The sequence below is a fragment of the Oncorhynchus keta genome, chromosome 28 (genome assembly GCF_023373465.1).
Source record: "Oncorhynchus keta strain PuntledgeMale-10-30-2019 chromosome 28, Oket_V2, whole genome shotgun sequence".
NCBI classification, from domain to species: Eukaryota; Metazoa; Chordata; class Actinopteri; order Salmoniformes; family Salmonidae; genus Oncorhynchus; species Oncorhynchus keta.
In genome coordinates, this window is record NC_068448.1 from 75,498,118 (window position 1) to 75,521,639 (window position 23,522).

General features: G+C 41.3%; 1 protein-coding gene across 50 annotated transcripts in view; it reads left to right on the forward strand.

Annotated features, from left to right (window-relative positions):
• The window catches only part of LOC118371655 (TGF-beta receptor type-1-like), an 80,816-nt gene that overhangs the window by 22,317 nt on the left and 34,977 nt on the right, over positions 1-23,522 (forward strand). For all 50 annotated transcript variants that reach the window (XM_052483997.1, XM_052483996.1, XM_052483995.1 and 47 more), the window contains exon 2: positions 16,515-16,763. In XM_052483997.1, the coding sequence (XP_052339957.1) occupies positions 16,515-16,763 (249 nt within the window). The remainder of the gene's footprint in view (positions 1-16,514; positions 16,764-23,522) is intronic.

Here is a 23,522-nt window from a genome sequence, read left to right on the forward strand (position 1 = left end):
TACTTTGTTGCGGTACAGCCTTGTTTTAAAATTGAGGGGGACAAATTTATTTTTTTAATATGTGTGTGTGTGTGTGTGTGTGTGTGTGTGTGTGTGTGTGTGTGTGTGTGTGTGTGTGTGTGTAAAAAAATATATATATATCTACACACAATACCCCATAATGACAAAGCAGAAACAAATGTATTAAAAATAAACTGATATCACATTTCCATATAGGCCGTCATTGTAAATAAGAATTTGTTCTTAACTGACTTGCCTAGATAAGCAAAGCTTACACAGAAGTATTCAGACCCTTTACTCAGTACTTGAAGCATCTTTGGTCAGCGACTAGATTACAGCGTCCAGCCCCCCTCCGAAGGAAAATCTAAATAACACGTGGCTGGTCATTGCACCATACACAGCTACGGGTGGGGAAAGAAAAGGGAACGTGATAGAGAAAGGAGAGGCCACTTCCCGGCATACAGCCAAGAGGCCGCCATGACTGAGGGCAAGGAGACGAGGATGTATGTATGAGGCGAGGATATCAGGAGAAGGGATTGCTGCCTGCCAGGCGACAGGTCGAGCAGGGCTCAGTCAGGCATGAATGAGTCCCTGCCTGGCAGGCCCAAGCTTTGCTCTACTCTGAGTTCTGAGTGCAGCTAAGGCCCTAGAGTGGTGCTGTAGTGGAAGAATGAGAGGGGATACTCGCGACTTGGCAAGCGTTGGGAGCCTGGCGTATTGAATCAATTTGGCATTGTCTGGATGGATGGCTATATATTTGCTTCTCACAAGAGAGAGTCACGTCTTCGCCGGTGGCAGTCTCCAGGTTGAAACATTTCTCACAGAAGTCACCGGGGTCACTGATGCCAGGAGAGGTGTGACGACTAATGAAAACTTTTAATTGACTTAATTAATGTTACTATGTGAGTTAATTGTCATATTTGGATTGTTTCAAGAGTTCATAAAGAGCTATGAATGTTGATGTTTCATTGTACTGTACATGCTATGGATGGATGTTTCATTGTACTGTACATGCTATGGATGGATGTTTCATTGTACTGTACATGCTATGGATGTTTGTTTCATTGTACTGTAAGTGCTATGAATGTTGATGTTTCATTGTACTGTACATGCTATGGATGTTTGTTTCATTGTACTGTACGTGCTATGGATGTTTGTTTCATTGTACTGTACATGCTATGGATGTTTGTTTCATTGTACTGTACGTGCTATGAATGTTGATGTTTCATTGTACTGTACATGCTATGGATGTTTGTTTCATTGTACTGTACGTGCTATGGATGTTTGTTTCATTGTACTGTACATGCTATGGATGTTTGTTTCATTGTACTGTACGTGCTATGAATGTTTGTTTCATTGTACTGTACATGCTATGGATGTTTGTTTCATTGTACTGTACGTGCTATGGATGGATGTTTGTTTCATTGTACTGTACATGCTATGGATGTTTGTTTCATTGTACTATACATGCTATGGATGTTTGTTTCATTGTACTATACATGCTATGGATGTTTGTTTCATTGTACTGTACGTGCTATGGATGGATGTTTGTTTCATTGTACTATACATGCTATGGATGTTTGTTTCATTGTACTATACATGCTATGGATGTTTGTTTCATTGTACTGTACGTGCTATGGATGTTTGTTTCATTGTACTGTGCGTGCTATGGATGGATGTTTGTTTCATTGTACTATACATGCTATGGATGTTTGTTTCATTGTACTGTACATGCTATGGATGTTTGTTTCATTGTACTGTACATGCTATGGATGTTTGTTTCATTGTACTGTACATGCTATGGATGTTTGTTTCATTGTACTGTACGTGCTATGGATGTTTGTTTCATTGTACTGTACGTGCTATGGATGTTTGTTTCATTGTACTGTACGTGCTATGGATGTTTGTTTCATTGTACTGTGCGTGCTATGGATGGATGTTTGTTTCATTGTACTGTACATGCTATGGATGTTTGTTTCATTGTACTGTACATGCTATGGATGTTTGTTTCATTGTACTGTACATGCTATGGATGTTTGTTTCATTGTACTGTACATGCTATGGATGTTTGTTTCATTGTACTGTACGTGCTATGGATGGATGTTTGTTTCATTGTACTATACATGCTATGGATGTTTGTTTCATTGTACTGTACGTGCTATGGATGGATGTTTGTTTCATTGTACTATACATGCTATGGATGTTTGTTTCATTGTACTATACATGCTATGGATGTTTGTTTCATTGTACTGTACGTGCTATGGATGTTTGTTTCATTGTACTGTACATGCTATGGATGTTTGTTTCATTGTACTGTACGTGCTATGGATGGATGTTTGTTTCATTGTACTGTACATGCTATGGATGTTTGTTTCATTGTACTGTACGTGCTATGAATGGATGTTTGTTTCATTGTACTGTACATGCTATGGATGTTTGTTTCATTGTACTGTAAGTGCTATGGATGTTTGTTTCATTGTACTGTACGTGCTATGGAGTGCTATGGATGGATGTTTGTTTCATTGTACTGTACATGCTATGAATGTTTTGTTTCATTGTACTGTACGTGCTATGGATGGATGTTTGTTTCATTGTACTGTACGTGCTATGGATGGATGTTTGTTTCATTGTACTGTACATGCTATGGATGGATGTTTCATTGTACTGTACATGCTATGGATGGATGTTTCATTGTACTGTACATGCTATGGATGGATGTTTCATTGTACTGTACATGCTATGGATGGATGTTTGTTTCATTGTACTGTACGTGCTATGGATGGATGTTTGTTTCATTGTACTGTACGTGCTATGGATGGATGTTTGTTTCATTGTACTGTACGTGCTATGGATGGATGTTTGTTTCATTGTACTGTACGTGCTATGGATGGATGTTTGTTTCATTGTACTGTACGTGCTATGGATGGATGTTTGTTTCATTGTACTGTACATGCTATGGATGGATGTTTCATTGTACTGTACATGCTATGGATGGATGTTTCATTGTACTATACATGCTATGGATGGATGTTTGTTTCATTGTACTGTACGTGCTATGGATGGATGTTTGTTTCATTGTACTGTACGTGCTATGGATGGATGTTTGTTTCATTGTACTGTACGTGCTATGGATGGATGTTTGTTTCATTGTACTGTACGTGCTATGGATGGATGTGCTATGGATGGATGTTTGTTTCATTGTACTGTACGTGCTATGGATGGATGTTTGTTTCATTGTACTGTACGTGCTATGGATGGATGTTTGTTTCATTGTACTGTACGTGCTATGGATGGATGTTTGTTTCATTGTACTGTACGTGCTATGGATGGATGGATGGATGTTTGTTTCATTGTACTGTACGTGCTATGGATGGATGTTTGTTTCATTGTACTGTACATGCTATGGATGTGTTTGTTTCATTGTACTGTACGTGCTATGGATGTTTGTTTCATTGTACTATACATGCTATGGATGTTTGTTTCATTGTACTGTACATGCTATGGATGGATGGATGGATGTTTGTTTCATTGTACTGTGCGTGCTATGGATGGATGTTTGTTTCATTGTACTATACATGCTATGGATGGATGTTTCATTGTACTATACATGCTATGGATGGATGTTTCATTGTACTGTACATGCTATGGATGGATGTTTCATTGTACTGTACATGCTATGGATGTTTGTTTCATTGTACTGTACATGCTATGGATGGATGTTTGTTTCATTGTACTATACATGCTATGGATGGATGTTTCATTGTACTATACATGCTATGGATGGATGTTTGTTTCATTGTACTGTGTGTATGAATGAAAAAAAAGTATTTTCGTGTCAAATCGCCAACCCATCCCTTATGGGATTAATTGACACAAAGAGAATTATTGTAACGTTTGTTTGTGGTTAATCATGAGTCTCCCATCTTTTACATGAACAGACTGCATATAATAAGCTTGTTCAGTTTCTGCCATCATAGTATACTTAGCATTTCATCATACCTTACTCATCTGAACACATTCTCAGTTGCAGCAACAACCTGGGGAATAGTTACAGGGGAGAGGAGGGGGGTGAACGAGCCAATTGTAAACTGGTGACCGTGATGGTTTGAGGGCCAGATTGGGAATTTAGCCAGTTAACACGCCTACTCTTACGATAAGTGCCATGGGATCTTTAATGATCGCAGAGAGTCAGGACACCGGTGTAACGTCCCATCTGAAAGACGGTACCCTACACAGGGCATTGTCCCTAATCACTGCCCTCAGGGATTGGGATATTATTTTAGATCAGAGGAAATAGTGCCTCCTACTGGCCCTCCAACACCACTTCCAGCAGCATTTGGTCTCCCATCCAGGGACTCACCAGGACCAACCCTGCTTAGCTTCAGAAGCAAGCTTGCAGTGGTATGCAGGGTGGTATGCTGCTGGCATGCAATATTGAACTGTTTAATTTAGTTAGCTATGGATGTTGTGTTACAGAGACTGTTATTCTTTTCGTCAGACATTCCTTGCTTTATTATTCAGTGAAATGTCCCATGGTAAAATGTTATTCACAATATACATATCCTATATTATGGGTCTCTAACTGTGCGTCTTTGATTTAACTTAATCATTTAATGCTAAGACGTCGATTACAAGATATTAGCTCGTTGTCCCTTAGCCTCTTAATGACGGTAAACTTAGACGCGTACATCTTATCGTATTGTGAGTAGTGACGCATGCCTTGCTCTCTAGGCTGTACCCACAGGATACGATTATGGGCCTATAGTATTCACATACTGTTCTGCCTTGTTATTATTCGACCATGCTGGTCATTTATGAACATTTGAACATCTTGGCCATGTTCTGTTATAATCTGTTATAATCTCCACCCGGCACAGCCAGAAGAGGACTGGCCACCCCACATAGCCTGGTTCCTCTCTAGGTTTCTTCCTAGGTTTTGGCCTTTCTAGGGAGTTTTTCCTAGCCACCGTGCTTCTACACCTGCATTGCTTGCTGTTTGGGGTTTTAGGCTGGGTTTCTGTACAGCACTTTGAGATATCAGCTGATGTACGAAGGGCTATATAAATAAATTTGATTGATTGATTGACATAGTAATGGAGTTGGATGGATGGAAGGTAGATTATTATTGTTATTATTCACCATTTTTCACACATTTACATAATGGAGACCTCTCATCGTCAGTCGATGGGGATTTACACCAACCTACATAATGGAGACCTCTCATCGTCAGTCGATGGGGATTTCCACCAACCTACATAATGGAGACCTCTCATCGTCAGTCGATGGGGATTTCTACCAACCTACATCGTCAGTCGATGGGGATTTCCACCAACCTACATAATGGAGACCTCTCATCGTCATTCGATGGGGATTTACACCAACCTACATAATGGAGACCTCTCATCAGTCGATGGGGATTTACACCAACCTACATAATGGAGGGGATTTACACCAACCTACATAATGGAGACCTCTCATCGTCAGTCGATGGGGATTTACACCAACCTACATAATGGAGACCTCTCATCGTCAGTCGATGGGGATTTCTACCAACCTACATAATGGAGACCTCTCATCGTCAGTCGATGGGGATTTCTACCAACCTACATAATGGAGACCTCTCATCGTCAGTCGATGGGGATTTACACCAACCTACATAATGGAGACCTCTCATCGTCAGTCGATGGGGATTTACACCAACCTACATAATGGAGACCTCTCATCGTCAGTCGATGGGGATTTACACCAACCTACATAATGGAGACCTCTCATCGTCAGTCGATGGGGATTTACACCAACCTACATAATGGAGACCTCTCATCGTCAGTCGATGGGGATTTCCACCAACCTACATAATGGAGACCTCTCATCGTCAGTCGATGGGGATTTCTACCAACCTACATCGTCAGTCGATGGGGATTTCCACCAACCTACATAATGGAGACCTCTCATCGTCAGTCGATGGGGATTTCTACCAACCTACATAATGGAGACCTCTCATCGTCAGTCGATGGGGATTTACACCAACCTACATAATGGAGACCTCTCATCGTCAGTCGATGGGGATTTACACCAACCTACATAATGGAGACCTCTCATCGTCAGTCGACGGGGATTTACACCAACCTACATAATGGTTGGATATAAATGGCCATTTATCCAGTTGATGGGGATTTTCTATTACGCTACAGTGCTGCCCAGACCTCGGGGACTGGGCTATATGTGGGTCCTTACTACCTTACCCAGACCTCGGGGACTAGGCTATATGTGGGTCCTTACTACCTTACCCAGAGCTCGGGGACTGGGCTATATGTGGGCCCTTACTACCCTACCCAGACCTCGGGGACTGGGCTATATGTGGGCCCTTACTACCTTACCCAGTCCTAGAGGACAAGGCTCTCTGTGGGCCCTGCCCTTAGTACCCGATCCTGACCAAGGGACTAGGCTATATCTGGGCCATGCCCTTACTACTTTACCCGGGGCTAGGGGACTAGGCTATATGTGGGTCCTTACCCAGGGCTAGGGGACTGGGCTATGTGTGGGTCCTTACTACCTTACCCAGGGCTAGGGGACTGGGCTATGTGTGGGTCCTTACTACCTTACCCAGGGTTAAGGGACTAGGCTATATGTGTGTCCTTACCCAGGGCTAGGGGACTAGGCTATATGTGGGTCCTTACCCAGGGCTAGGGGACTAGGCTATATGTGGGTCCTTACCCAGGGCTAGGGGACTAGGCTATATGTGGGTCCTTACCCAGGGCTAGGGGACTAGGCTATATGTGGGTCCTTACCCAGGGCTAGGGGACTAGGCTATATGTGGGTCCTTACCCAGGGCTAGGGGACTAGGCTATATGTGGGTCCTTACCCAGGGCTAGGGGACTAGGCTATATGTGGGTCCTTATTACCTTACCCAGGGCTAGGGGACTAGGCTATATGTGGGTCCTTACCCAGGGCTAGGGGACTAGGCTATATGTGGGTCCTTATTACCTTACCCAGGGCTAGGGGACTAGGCTATATGTGGGTCCTTACCCAGGGCTAGGGGACTAGGCTATATGTGGGTCCTTACCCAGGGCTAGGGGACTAGGCTATATGTGGGTCCTTATTACCTTACCCAGGGCTAGGGGACTAGGCTATATGTGGGTCCTTATTACCTTACCCAGGGCTAGGGGACTAGGCTATATGTGGGTCCTTACCCAGGGCTAGGGGACTAGGCTATATGTGGGTCCTTATTACCTTACCCAGGGCTAGGGGACTAGGCTATATGTGGGTCCTTATTACCTTACCCAGGGCTAGGGGACTAGGCTATATGTGGGTCCTTATTACCTTACCCCTAACACCTACCCCTCTGTTGTTTTTTTAGTTAGGCTGGGGCTGCCTCATTGCCACAGTTCCGCTGAGTGGTTTATTTTTTTTTTCTCTCGACACGATTGAGATTAACAGTAGGGGGAGCCATTTTAAGAAATGAATTAGGAAATAATTCCAATTATACCTGGAGTTGACATTTTGTCATGAGAGCTGTTTTTACTGGGCAGCTTTTGTTGACTTGTATCTCAGCAAGCCAGCAGTCGGTTGGAGGAAGTGACAGAGAGCAGGGTTTTATTTATTTATATATTTATTTAAATGTTTCTCCCTACTGAATTTAGTTGAATTCATTGACTGTAATTCACTCTGTATGAAAACTTCTGCTAAACAACTTCAATGTAAATGTAGTAATCTACTTGGGTGTAGTCTGTAAGTCTGTGCATGTAGCTACTGTAGTAATCTACTTGGGTGTAGTCTGTAAGTCTGTGCATGTAGCTACTGTAGTAATCTACTTGGGTGTAGTCTGTAAGTCTGTGCATGTAGCTACTGTAGTAACCTACTTGGGTGTAGTCTGTAAGTCTGTGCTTGTATCTTGTTTTATCCAGCCCAGCTCTTTATACACTTGATTCAGCTGATCAAAGTCCATGTGGTCAGGTGATGAACTGACACATATCCAACATCCTCTTTAGGGACAGAAACAGACTGGTGTGACTGACCAGCCAGCCAGCCAGCCAGCCACTACCCCTAAAGTCACTCTTATAAGACTGGCATGAGATCAGATGAGACACGGTGTGTTGTTTTCGTGTAGCCGTAGTCGCTGTGTCTGTGATTCATTTTCCAAGCGGGCAGTGAGTTACCCCCCAGATCCAGAATAGGAACAGGCTATGACTTAGACAACTTGTCCCAACCCTGACTGTCTCTGTCTGTCACACCCATCCTGCTGTTCTGGCAGACACTGAAACATGGCAGACTAGTCTCGTCTCAACACCGTTAGCCTAAATGATTTAATCTCTGTCCTCAGTTTATCTTCAATGATCACTGATAGGCGACAGGTTTGGAACCTAGATTTCCATCATAGTGCCTTGACATGCCATGTTGGTTCAGAGCAGTGCTGTTTTAACTTAATTACAACATTTCTCATGTTTTATGATAGGAGGGGGAAGCAAGGAAGTTCAGGTATATTGGGCTCTAGAGCCAAGGTGTTTTTCCCATGACCATAAATATACACTGGAGTTGCTTACCAAGACAACAGTGAATGTTCCGGAGTGGCCTAGTTACAATTTTGCCTTAAATATTCTTGAAAATGGTTGTCTAGAAATGATCAACAACCAACTTGACAGAAATGGAAGAATTTGTATGATAATGTGCAAATATTGTACAATCCAGGTTTGCAAAGCTCTTACATGCTGATCTGTTCTACGTGTGCAAGCTGGATAAATACATTTACACATGTTATTTAGTCATTTCATCCAAACGATGGTCTGCGTAGCCAGGGGCTAAAAGGGAACTTGGTCTTTGTGTTATCATGTATTTTATGTGGTACTTTTTTACCCCTTTTTCTCCCCAATTTTGTATATAATAATATATGCCATTTAGCAGACACTTTTATCCAAAGCGATTTACAGTCATGTGTGCATACATTCTACGTATGGGTGGTCCCGGGAATCGAACCCACTACCCTGGCGTTACAAGCGCCATGCTCTACCAACTGTGCCACAGAAGGACCACAATGTGATCTCCAATTGGTAGTTAGTCTTGTCCCATCGCTGCAACTCCTGTACGGTCTCGGGAACGGCGACGGTCGAGAGCTATTCGTCCTCTGAAACACGACACTGCTCGCGACACCGTGTCAGCATGCATGTGCACGGGCAGCCACGGGAGTTGCTAGAGTGCGATGGGACAAGGACATCCCGGGCCGGCTCCCCTAATCTGAACGACGCTGGGCCGATTGTGCGCTGCCTCATGGTTCTCCCGGTCGCTGGATCTTTGTACATAAAAAAATCTACAAAGATCCAGAAAAAAATAACCAAATGTTTTATATCCCAGGGCAAATTAGCTAGCAACATCAAGCTAGATACAGTTGAAGTCAGAAGTTTACACTTAGGTTGGAGTCATTAAAACTCATTTTTCAACCACTCCACAAATTTCTTGTTAAAAAAACCATTGTCTTGCCAAGTCGTTTAGGACATCTACTTTGTGCATGACAAGTAATTTTTCCAACAATTGTTTACAGACAGATTATTTCACTTGTAATTCACTGTATCACAATTCCAGTGGGTCAGAAGTTTACATACACTAAGTTGGCTATACCTTCATAGAGCTTGGAAAATTCCAGAAAATTATGTCATGGCTTTAAAGCTTCTGATAGGCTAATTGACATCATTTGAGTCAATTGGAAGTGTACCTGTGGATATATTTCAAGGCCTACCTTCAAATTTAGTGCCTCTTTGCTTGACATCATGGGAAAATCTAAAGAAATCAGCCAAGATCACCTCAGAAAAAATATTGGAGACCTCCACAAGTTTGGTTCATCCTTGGAAGCAATTTCCAAACGCCTGAAGGTACCACGTGCATCTGTACAAACAATAGTACGCAAGTATATACACCATGGGACCACGCAGCCGTCATACCGCTCGGGAAGGAGACGCGTTCTGTCTCCTAGAGATGAACGTACTTTGGTGCGAAAAGTGCAAATCAATCCCAGAACAACAGCAAAGGACCTTTTGAAGATGCTGGAGGAAACGGGTACAAAAGTATCTATATGCACAGTAAAACGAGTCCTATATCGAAATTACCTGAAAGGCCGCACAGCAAAGAAGAAGCCACTGCTCCAAAACCGTCTGATGATTAAAATACAATAAAAAATTGAACTGTTTGGCCATAATGACCATCGTTATGTTTGGAGGAAAAAGGGGGAGGCTTGCAAGTCGAAGAACCCCATTCCTACCGTGAAGCACGGAGGTGGTAGCATCATGTTGTGGGAGTACTTTGCTGCAGGAGAGGAACTGGTGCACTTCACAAAATAAATTGCATCATGAGGAAGGACAATTATGTGGATATATTGAAGCAACATCTCAAGACATCAGTCAGGAAGGTAAAGCTTGGTCGCAAATGGGTCTTCCAAATGGACAATGTCCCCAAGCATACTTCCAAAGTTGTGGCAAAATGGCTTAAGGACAACAAAGTCAAGGTATTGGAGTGGCCATCACAATGCCCCGACCTCATTCCTATAGAACATTTGTGGGCAGAACTGAAAAAGTGGGTGTGAGCAAGGAGGCCTACAAACCTGACTCAGTTACACCAGCTTTGTCAGGAGGAATGGGACAAAATTCACCCAAGTTGTTGTGGAAGGCTACCCGGAACGTTTGAGCCAAGTTAAACAATTTAAAGACAATGCTACCAAATACTAATTGAGTGTATGTAAGTGAATGTGATGAAAGAAATAAAAGCTGAAATAAATAATTCTCTCTAATATTATTCTGACATTTCACATCCTTCAAATAATGTGGTAACTGACCTAAAACTGGAATGTTTTGCTAGGATTAAATATCTGGAATTGTGAAAAACTGAATTTAAATGTATTTAAACTTCTGACTTCAACTGTAGCTAAATGTCCATGAATGTTTCGTATGTGTTTCGACCTGTCCCCAAATTAATATAGTTTCACCCTGTGTATCCTGATCACGTCTTTTGAGTAAATGAACTTACAATGAAAAAGCAAGGTATTTTTGATTTTCTAATATTTTTTTCGAAAGAATGCAGTCCGCTACATTTCCTTGTGTTTTTTGCTAGAAGTTAATATTGCATTTTAACTAGCTACCAGGTAAAAAAAAACAGCACTCTGCTGTTCGTGAATGAGGGAATCTGATTTATCAAGATGATAGCAAATATTTATTATTTGTGTGGAGAAGTGCAAACTGAAGCACAGCAATTTTACATTCATGAAATTACAATAGACGTGGTAAATAGCTCAATGGAACGCAAAGAAGGACGCCGGAAGGGCACACATTCAACAAATCTGATCGAACAAAGTGGATTACCGTCAAATCTGTCACGATTGGTGTACAGTCGTGGCCAAAAGTTGAATGACACAAATATTAATTTTCACAAATTCTGCTGCCTCAGTTTGTATGATGGCAATATGCATATGCTCTAGAATGTTATGAAGAGTGATCAGATTAATTGCAGTTAATTGCAAAGTCCCTCTTTGCCATGCAAATAAACTGAATCACCAAAAAACATTTCCACTGCTTTTCAGCCCTGCCACAAAAGGACCAGCTGACATCATGTCAGTGATTCTCTCGTTAACACAGGTGTGAGTGTTGACGAGGACAAGGCTCTGCCATGCTGATTGAGTTTGAGTAACAGACTGGAAGCTTCAAAAGGAGGGTGGTGCTTGGAATCATTGTCCTTCCTCTATCAAACATGGTTACCTGCAAGGAAACACGTGCCGTCGTCATTGCTTTACACGAAAAGGGCTTCACAGGCAAGGATATTGCTGCCAGTAAGATTGCACCTAAATCAACCATTTATTGGATCATCAAGAACTTCAAGGAGAGCGGTTCAGTTGTTGTGAAGAAGGCTTCAGGGCGCCCAAGAAAGTCCAGCAAGTGCCAGGACCGTCTCCTAAAGTTGATTCAGCTGCGGGATTGGGGCACCACCAGTACAGAGCTTGCTCAGGAATGGCAGCAGGCAGGTGTGGGTGCATCTGCACGCACAGTGAGGTGAAGACTTTTGTAGGATGGCCTGGTGTCAGGAAGGGCAGCAAAGAAGCCACTTCTCTCCAGGAAAAACATAAGACTGATATTCTGCAAAAGAACAACTTCTCCCAACCATCCAGAGAACAATGCCTTTTCCAGCACAATGGACCACCTAGCAATAAGGCAAAAGTGATAACTAAGTGGCTCGGGGAACAAAACATCGATATTTTGGGTCCATGGCCAGGAAACTCCCCAGACCTTAATCCCATTGAGAACTTGTGGTCAATCCTCAAGAGGTGGGTGGACAAACAAAACCCCACAAATTCTGACAAACTCCAAGCATTGATTATGCAAGAATGGGCTGCAATCAGTCAGGATGTGGCCCAGAAGTTAATTGACAGCATGCCCAGGCGGATTGCAGAGGTCTTAAAAAAATAAGGGTCAACACTGCAAATATTGACTCTTTGCATCAACTTCATGTAATTGTCAAACGCCTTTGACACTTATGAAATGCTTGTAATTACACTTCAGTATCCATAGTAACATCTGACAAACATCTAAAGACATTGAAGCATCAAACTTTATGGAAATTAATATTTGTCATTCTAAAAAATATTGTCCACGACTGTATTGTAACAGGCCCACTATGGTTACTAAAATCTGACTTGGAGATATATTATATATTTGGTTGTTTTCGCTGCACAACATTTAGAAGTTGTCTTTTTTCAGGTTTAGTAGAAGTGACTGCTAAATGCTAACTCCCATTTGTATAAGCGGGTAGCATATAGCTAGCTAGCATAGAGAAATCATTGGGGGGTGGTGAAGTTTAAAAAAAAAATAATGCAGTTGATTGGTGACGATGACATTAACATTTTTTTTTTGTATTTATTAGGGATCCCGATTAGCTGCTGCCTTGGCAACAGCTCATGGGGTTCCATAGTAAATACAAAAACAAAATATAGAACAGTACATCATAACATTATTACACCCCTACATATCTAGAATACAAAATGTATAATACATATATAATTATACTCATTTTTTTTACCTCAACATAGTGTGAAACAATAGCTTACATATAGGCTCGTTTTCCTGGGGGGCAACGAGGAGACTCTGGATCTTTCCCTGACATTCTCATCGCATTTCAATTGTTTTGGTTGAGTTCCCTTGACCGCTGTACCGCATCTGCACTGAGAGTGAAACGCATTAGGAACACCTGCTCTTTCCATGACACAGACTGACCATGTGAATTCAGGTCAAGGCCATGCTCCCTTATTGGTGTCACCTGTTAAATCCACTTCAATCAAGTTAAACTTTTTTTAGTGTTGCATGCACAAGTACAGTGAAATGCCTTTCTTGCAATCAATGTAGATGATTGGGGTCGATACTGGTTAAATAACTGTATTTCCCTCCCCCCTTTCACTAACAACCATACCATTAGACTAGGAACTTGACTGGACTCTATGTAAATTGGAAACCGTATATCCTGAGGCTGCATTTGTTGTAGCTGGGGATATTAACAAAGCATATTTGAGAACAAGGCTACATAAATTCTATCAGCATATTGATTGCACTATGTGCAGGGGTGATACTCTTGACCAGTGCTACTAACTTATGCGATGCATACAACCCCCCTTTGGCAAATCCGACCACTATGCCATCTTGCTCCCACTGCCTTATAGGCAGAAACTCAAACGGGATGTAGCAGTGACGATTATAACCATTCAACGCTGGTCTGACCAATTGGAAACCACTCTTCAAGATTGTTTTGATCAGGCGGACTGGAACATGTTCCGGTCAGCCTCAGAGAACATCATTGACCTATACGCTGACTCGGTGAGTGAGTTTATAAAGAAGTGCATTGGAGATGTTGTACTCACTGAGACTAAAACCTACCCTAACCAGAAACCCTGGATGGATGGTGGCATTCGCGCAAAACTGAAAGTGCAAACCACCGCATTTAACTATGGAAAGGGGTCTAGAAACTTGTGTGAATATAAACAATGTAGTTATTCCCGCCGCAAGGCAGTCAAACAAGCAAAATGCTGGTACAGGGACAAGTTGGAGTCGCAATTTGACGGCTCAGACACGAGACGTATGTGGCGGGGTCTACAGGAAATCAAGGACTACGTCACGCTTCCAGGCAAACTAAACACCTTCTTTGCCTGCTTTGAGGATAATACAGTGCCACCATCGCGGCTCGCTAACAAGGACTGCACAGACATATGTCTCAGTTGTTGAATCTTGTTATGTTCATACAAATATTTACTCATGTTAAGTTTGCTGAAAATAAATGCAGTTGACAGTGAGAGGATGTTTCTTTTTTTGCTGCTATTATCTTTCACCCCTTTTTAGATTTGTGTGTATTTGGTAGTTGTTGGGGAATTGTTAGATTACTTATTAGATATTACTGTTGGAACTAGAAGCACAGTCATTTCCCTACGCTCGCATAAACTTCTGCTAACCATGTGTATGTGAACAATACAATTTTATTTGATTTTGAACCTTTTAGCAGAGGTAGAGAGATGTTTTTCATCTGCAAGTGCCCTGGCTGCAAAAAGGCTGAGCAAGGAAGCTGGCTTAGAGGCAGTGAGCCCCCGAGTGGTGAGGTGGATCACCTTGGAAACCAGTGAACATTGTTGAAGACTTGTTGTTTATTGTAGCAAACTGGGCTGAGTTTTTTTTGTTTTGCACTGTAGCTATTTATCTGTTTTTAGCTGTCACTCAGAACATGTATCGTGTACACACACACTGTTATGTGATATTGCACTCTGGTATTTTATCATACGCTTTGTTGAGTTTCTTTTTGTAGGGTAGAAATCATTCTGGAGTAATTTTTTTGTTGGTATTAATTAGAGGTCGACCGATTTTATCATTTTTGATCTCCGATACAGATTATTGGAGGACCAAAAAATGCAGATTTGCCGATTTATTTTTTTATTTTTTTTTTTATTTATTTTTTTAAAAATTATTATTCTTTTTTTAAAAATTTTTTTTTAACATGCCTATTTAAAAAATAATAATGACAATTACAACAATACTGAATAACTTAATATAAAACATAAATCAATCAATTTGGTCTCAAATAAATAATGAAACATATTCAATTTGGTTTAAATTTGGCAAAAACTCAGTGTTGGAGAAGAAAGTAAAAGTGCAATATGTGCCATGTAAAAAAAGCTAACGTTTCAGTTCCTTGCTCAGAACACGAGAACATATGAAAGCTGGTGGTTCCTTTTAACATGGGTCTTCAATATTCCCAGGTAGGACGTTTTAGGTTGTAGTTATTATAGGACTATTTCTACTATGTGTTTTTCATAGACCTTTGACTACCGGATGTTCTTATAGGCACTATAGTACTGCCAGCCTAATCTCTGGAGTTGATAGGCTTGAAGTCATAAACAGAGTTGTGCTTCAAGCATTGCTAGGAGCTGCTGGCAAATGCAGGAAAGTGCTGTTTGAATGAATGCTTATGAGCCTGTTGCTGCCTACCACCACTCAGTCAGATTGCTATATGACTTCATAGACTTGATTATAATATAATAAACACACAGAAATACTAGTCTTAGGTCATTAATATGTCCGAATCTGCAAACTATCATTTCGAAAACAAAACGTTTATTCTTTCAGTGAAATATGGAACAGTTCCGTATTTTATCGAACGGGCGTCAACCCGAAGTCTAAATATTGCTGTTACATTGCACAACCTTCAATGTTATGTCATCATTATATAAAATTCTGGCAAATTAATTAGTCTTTGTTAGGAAGAAATGGTCTTCACACAGTTTTCAATGAGCCAGGCTGCCCAAACTGCTGCATATACCCTGACTCTGCTTACACTGAACGCAAGAGAAGTGACACAATTTCCCTAGTTAATATTGACTGCTAACATGAAATTCTGTAAACTAAATATGCAGGTTTAAAAAAATATATTTGTGCATTGATTTTTAAGAAAGGCATTTATGTTTATGGTTAGGTACATTAGTGCACCGATTGTGGTTTTCACGAATGTGGTTTTCTCAAATTTTTGCTTTTTTTTGCTTTTGTTAAATCATCACCCGTTTGGCGACGTTGAAGTAGGCTGTGATTAGATGATAAATTAACAGGCAACGCATTGATTACATGCAACACAGGACAAGCTAGTTAACCTAGTAATATCATCAACCGTGTGTAGTTAACTAGTGATTACGTGAAGATTGATTGTTTTTTATAAGATAAGTTTAATACTAGCTAGCATTTTACCTTGGCTCCTTGCTGCACTTGCGTAACAGGCGGTCAGCCTGCCCCCCAGTCCCCTTGTGGACTGTAATGTAATCGGCGTCCAAAAATAGCGATTACCGATTTGTTATAAACTTGAAATCGGCCCTAATTAATCGGTCATTACGATTAATCGGTTGACCTCTGGTATTCATCTCTCTCCTTTGTCCTGTCTCTTGTTCCCTCCCCTTGTTCCCTCCCCTCCCTCCCCTGTCTCTCTACCTGAAACTCTATGTTCCATCACTCTTCTCCCTCCAGCCCTGCAGTGCTATTGCCAGCGCTGTCTCAACTCTACGTGCACCACGGACGGTCTGTGCTTCGTGACGGTCATGAAGTCTGGCAGCCGGCTCACCACCGAGCGCAGCATGTGCGTGCACGAGAGCGAACTGATCCCCCGTGACCGCCCCTTCATCTGCGCGCCCTCCACCAAGGACGACACAGGCATCTACCCAATGTGCTGCGCCTCCGACTGGTGCAACAAGAACCCCAACCTCAGCGTCTTCCCAGGTCCGTCCACGTCTCTCACTGTCAGTCAGTCCCTTTCCTCATGGGTGCATCTCGAGAGCGGAGAGCTGACCACTGATAAGTAACTTAGTGCAGTTAGCCAGTCCCAGTACCAACGTAGTGCAGTTAGCCAGTCCCTGTACCAACGTAGTGCAGTTAGCCAGTCCCTGTACCAACGTAGTGCAGTTAGCCAGTCCCAGTACCAACGTAGTGCAGTTAGCCAGTCCCAGTACCAATGTAGTGCAGTTAGCCAGTCCCAGTACCAGCGTAGCGCAGTTTGCCAGTCCCTATTACAAATGCATTATCTTTTGTATTGTGATCCAGCTAAGTTGTTGCAGTTATCAGGCAGGAGTGGACTGCTATCTATGGCAATTCATCAAGGATAGAAACAACAGATTGGATTGATATTCATTGCAGTTTGAGTGAGGTGCTGTGTGGTTACCTAACTGCTCTATTACTGGACTAATTTGTACCTCTGCATCCTTACCCCTGATTGGTGTATCTATAAATATTGAGATCATTTTGTAACGAATATTCATGTTCAAGGTTGATTCATTTGATTATAGATACACTTTGTATTCAAGCCACGGGTCAATTGTGTTGTTCAGTTGGGAGGCAGATATATTAACCGTCCTATAAGACTGTTAATATGACCCCCCTCCCAAGCAACACACACACACACACACACACACACACACACACACACACACACGTCCCTTATTATGTATGTTATTTCCTTGCCAATCTTGAGTAGCCTTACCTATCAATTATAATAATCATACCACCCTTCTGTCTGGCCATTCCGAACTACCAGCACGACGATGACAACGCCATCAAAAATCTTTACAACTGCCCTCTGCACAGAAATCATACTATTAGAATTATGACAGAAATAACCGTCTGGGAATTAGGGATATGCACGGTTATTTGTATAGCCAAACTGACATCTGTATTTGAATACTTGTGATTATTTATTTTTGTTTATTTTGACACTGAAAAGTCTTTTTTCAGGGTATTTTATATTCAAGATATTTTAACTTTATTTAATCAGGGAGTCACCATTGAGACCAGGGTCTCTCTCACAAGGGAGCCCTACGTAAACAATTTAATATTATATACCATATTAAAACCCAGGCCCTGCATGTCCCCAGGCACCCTCATTTGTTGACTTCTGTGATCGAAAAGCCTTGGTTTCATTCATGTCAACATCAGAAGCCTCCTCCCTAAGTTTGTTTTACTCACTGTCTTAGCACACTCTGCCAACCCTGATGTCCTTGCCGTGTCTGAATCCTGGCTTAGGAAGGCCACCAAAAATTCTGAGATTTCCATACCCAACTATAACATTTTCCGTCAAGATAGAACTGCCAAAGGGGGAGGAGTTAGCCTGCAAAGTAATGTCATACTTTCCAGGTCCATACCCAAAAAGTTTGAACTACTAATTTTAAAAATTACTCTCTCCAGAAATAAGTCTCTCACTGTTGCCGCCTGCTATTAATCGCCCCCCCCCCCATCTAGCTTCAGAGTTTATTCTGTTAGGTGACCTAAACTGGGTTATGCTTAACACCCCGGCAGTCCTACAATCTAAGCTAGATGCCCTCAATCTCACACAAATCATGAAGGAACCACCAGGTACAACCCTAAATCTGTAAACAAGGGCACCCTCATAGACGTTATCTTGACCAACTGGCCCTCCAAATACACCTCCGCTGTCTTCAACCAGGATCTCAGCGATCACTGCCTCATTGCCTGTATCCGCTACGGGTTCGCAGTCAAACGACCACCCCTCATCACTGTCAAACGCACCCTAAAACACTTCTGCAAGCAGGCCTTTCTAATCGACCTGGCCCGGGTATCCTGGAAGGATATTGACCTCATCCCGTCAGTTGAGGATGCCTGGTCTTTCTTTTAAAAGTAACTTCCTCACCATCTTAGATATGCATGCTTCGTTCAAAAAATGTAGAACTAAGAACAGATATAGCCCTTGGTTCACTCCAGACCTGACTGCCCTCGTGCAGTTAATACAGGTAGTGAGTGGAGAACAGGAGGGCTTCTTAAAGAAAAACTAACAGGTCTGTGAGAGCCGGAATTCTTACTGGTTGGTAGGTGATCAAATACTTATGTCATGCAATAAAATGCAAATTAATTACTTAAAAATCGTACAATGCGATTTTCTGGATTTTTTTTTAGATTCCGTCTCTCACAGTTGAGGTGTACCTATGATAACATTTACAGACCTCTACATGCTTTGTAAGTAGGAAAACCTGCAAAATCGGCAGTGTAACAAATACTTGTTCTCCCCACTGTATATGGGATGATAAATAACATTGTGTCTGCTTCAAGTCAGATAGCCGAGTTGCCTTGGCTACTGGTTCTCTCTCTGCCTCCGTCGACTCGCTCCAATCTCATAGCGGCCCATCTGCAGCAGCCTCTCTCCCTCGCACAGCAGCTCTCAGGTTAAAAATGTAAGTTTAAAAAAAAATAATACACGTCTTTACAGTGAACTCTTTGGTTAACTATTTAACTAACTACACTGAATAAATGCAACATGCGAAGTGTTGGTCCAATGTTTCATGAGCTGAAATAAAAGATCCCAGTATTTTTCCATACACACAAAAAGCTAATTTCTCAACTTTTTGCCTCAGGCGTCCCATCTAGACATCTGGAAATGCAAATGCGCTACGCTAAATGCTAATAGTACTAGTTAAAACTCAAACGTTCATTAAAATACACATGCAGGGTATTGAATTAAAGCTACACTCGTTGTGAATCCAGGCAACAAGTCAGATTTTTAAAATGCTTTTCGGCGAAAGCATGAGAAGCTATTATCTGATAGCATGTAACAACCCAAAAGACCCGCAGGGGACGTAAACAAAATAATTAGCATAGTCGTCACTACACAAACCGCACAAATAAAATATAAAACATTCATTACCTTTGACCATCTTCTTTGTTGGCACTCCTAGATGTCCCATAATCACTATTGGGTCTTTTTTTTCGATTAAATCGGTCCATATATAGCCTAGATATCGATCTATGAAGAAAAAAATAAGAAAAAAATAGCGTCTTATAACGTAATGTCATTTTTTTAAATTAAAAAAGTCTACGATAAACTTTCACAAAACACTTCGAAGTACTTTTGTAATGCAACTTTAGGTATTAGTAAACGTTAATAAGCGATCAAATTGATCACGAGGCGAAGTATATTCTTTAGCTGTCCGTCTGGAAATAATGTCCGGGTAAATCTCAACCAAAATATCCGGTCGGAGACCTGAACAAATGGCTAGGCAAATGACAAGACTGTTGACATCGTGTGGAAGCTGTAGGTATTGCAACCTCAGCCCCATTTATTGTGGTTCGCCTTTATCAATGGGTTGAAGTGGCGGATGGATATATATTTCCATTTTCAGTGATCAGATTTTCCTGCGCTTTTCGATGAAACACACGTTCTGTTATAGTCACAGCCGTGATTTAACCAGTTTTATAAACGTCTGAGTGTTTTCTATCCACACATACTAATCATATGCATATACTATATTCCTGGCATGATCAGCAGGGCGCTGAAATGTTGCGCGATTTTTAACAGAATGTTCAAAAAAGTAGGGGGTAGGAGTAACAGGTTAACAGGAAACCTGTGTATGGAGGCTAGCACTGGAGTAATATGATCATTTCTTTTGGTTCTAGTCAGGATTCTAGCAGCCATATTTAGCACTAACTGAAGTTTATTTAGTGCTTTATCCGGGTAGCCGAAAAGTATGGCATTGCCGTAGTCTAACCTCGAAGTATCAAAAGCATGGATTCATTTTTCTGAATCATTTTTGGACAGAAAGTTTCTGATTTTTGCAGTGTTACGTAGATGGAAAAGAGCTGTCCTTGAAACAGTCTTGATAAGTTCGTCAAAAGAGAGATCAGGGTCCAGAGTTACGCAGAGGTCCTTTACATTTTTTATTTGAGACTACTGTACAACCGTCAAGACTAATTGTCATGTTCAACAGAAGATCTCTTTGTTTCTTAGGACCTAGAACAAGCATCTCTGTTTTGTCGGAGTTTAAAAGTGGAATGTTTGCAACAATCCACTTCCTTATGTCTGAAACACAGGCTTCGAGCGAGGGCAATTTTGGGGCTTCAATATGTTTCATTGAAATGTACAGCTGTGTGTCATCCGCATAGCAGTGAAAGTTAACGTTGTTTTCAAATGACATCCCCAAGAGGTCAAATATATAGTGAAAACAATAGTGGTCCTAAAACGGAACCTTGAGGAACACCGAAATTTACAGTTGATATGTCAGAAAACAAACCATTCACAGAGACAAACTGATATCTTTCCGACAGATAAGATCTAAACCAGTCCAGAACTTGTCCGTGTAGACCAATTTGGGTTTCCAATCTCTCCAAAAGAATGTGGTGATCGATGGTATCAAAAGCAGCACTAAGGTCCGTAATTTGCTTTCTAATGATCATGATCTTTTCCTCAAAGAAGTTAAAGAATTTATTACTGCTGAAGTGAAAGCCATCCTCTCTTGGGGAATGCTGCTTTTTAGTTAGCTTTGCGACAGTATCAAAAATACATTTAGGATTGTTCTTATTTTCTTCAATTAAGTTGGAAAAATAGGATGATGGAGCAGCAGGCTCTTTGATACTGCACGGTACTGTCTTTCCAAGCTAGTCGGAAGACTTCCAGTTTGGTGTGGCGCCATTTCCGTTCCAATTTTCTGGAAGCTTGCTTCAGAGCTCGGGTATTTTCTGTATACCAGGGAGCTAGTTTCTTATGACACTGTACAGCGGAAATAAATGACAGGACACTCCTGAACCAAAAACAGCATACAAGTCCGCACAAACACAGGCGGGCTAACTGAACTTAAATATCCCCAACCTAAAACCCCAAACAAGGAACAGGTGAAACCAATTAGACCAAACAAAACGAAAAGGTGAAAAAGAGATTGGTAGCAGCTAGTAGAGCAGTGACGACGGCCGCCGAGTGCCACCCGAACGGGAAGGGGAGCCACCTTCGGTGATGGTCGTGACAGGAAGGGCGTCTTGAGAATTTTTAGCACGACTTTTGATTCTCCTTGGTTGGGGTCTGAGCAGATTATTTGTTGCGATTGCAAATGTAATAAAATGGTGGTCCGATAGTCCAGGATTATGAGGAAAAAACATTAAGCGCCACAGCATTTTTCCCATGCGACAAAACTAGGTCCTGTTTTTACGCATCGAAATAGTCCAAACCTGAACTGCCTATAAATGTTATGATTGTCTTAACTCTCCATCACTGTGGAGCTTCTCAAAGTATTTTTTTTTCACTTCAAAAAGTAAGTAAACTAAGTCCTGTTTTTTTTTTGTTTTTTTACATGTTTTATGCAAATTATTAAATTGTTGCTTTATTTTTATTTTGAAACTATATAAAATGCTTGATTGCATTTCAAATCACGAATGACTCCTATGCTGTAATGACATGAACAAAATAAATGATTGATTGATTCAGTAGCCCATATAAGAATTGAAGTATAGGCCTAAATTGTCGTTTCAACACTGAATAGGATGCGCTTTTAGGCCTCCAGCTCAATGGTGGTTATACAAGGCTGCTATTCTAAGCCTTCTTATGATAATGCCATTACTGATTTATTATAATGTTGATCATAATAACAATAAGAAAGAGTTCAAGGAAATAGGAGGGCTATTATAAATACATATTTTTCTGACGATTTGGAATAGTGTAAACAACACTAAATCAATTCTGAATAACACCAGACAAGCTGGTCTAATGAGGAAAAGCCTTTATTACAGCATAGCAAAGATTAGACATTTTGTGAAATTGTTTATCCGACATGTTGTGGTTGCCCGAGGCTTCGTACTCACGGAATCATTAGACTATTTAACAAACACTCAAACAGGACACAGAAGCAGGATCTGTCTTCTTTCTGTAGATATTTATGGATGATTTATTATAGCTAAGGTTTGCACAACGGGTCATTTTTTTTCTTCTTTTTTTTTTCTCGCCAACTGTCAGAAAGCGTCTCGGGGAAGCTCATCTGCGTGCTCGTCGTCCTCACCAGGGTCTTGACCTGACTGCAGTTCGGCGTCGTAAGCGACTTCTTCAGTGGTCAAATACTCACCTTCGATATGGCCACTGGCATGTTGGATAAGTGTGCTCTTTTTACGGATGAATCCCGGTTTCAACTGTACTGGGCAGATGGCAGACCTGTGAAATCCAAAGATTAGGGCCGAATGAATGTATTTTGATTGACAGTTTCCTTTACATATGAACGGGTGTTCATTCAAATCTTAGGAATTGTTGCATGTTGACATTATATTATTTTTGTTCAGGGGTTGAATATCCGGATATTCAATAAAAATGAATGATACTATTCGACTAGTGAAATTATTTCAAACCTTCATCCCTACTGAGTATATAGTAGTATATAGGTGGAGGAGGCCCAGAACCCTGTTTGCAGGATCCACCTAGATTACCCGTTCTTAGTGAAGGTGTTTTGAATTAACATATTCCAGCTACACGAATCATTTAGTTCTGGCATTGCTGTCTGTATAGGGACATGTAAATGTTGTCGACAACAGATGGCTTTTGCCCACACAGTGCAGTGGCCCTGTTTTCACCACACTCCCCGAAATGCTCTACCGTTGCACCAACGTAAGCCCACCTCTGACTTTTTTATCCTATTTTTTTTTTTTTTTAAGTGTTTGCCAAAAGCCTTGTACTAGGGAGCACGCTGTTCCTGGGACATTTTAATACAAGCCAATGGTTCTCAA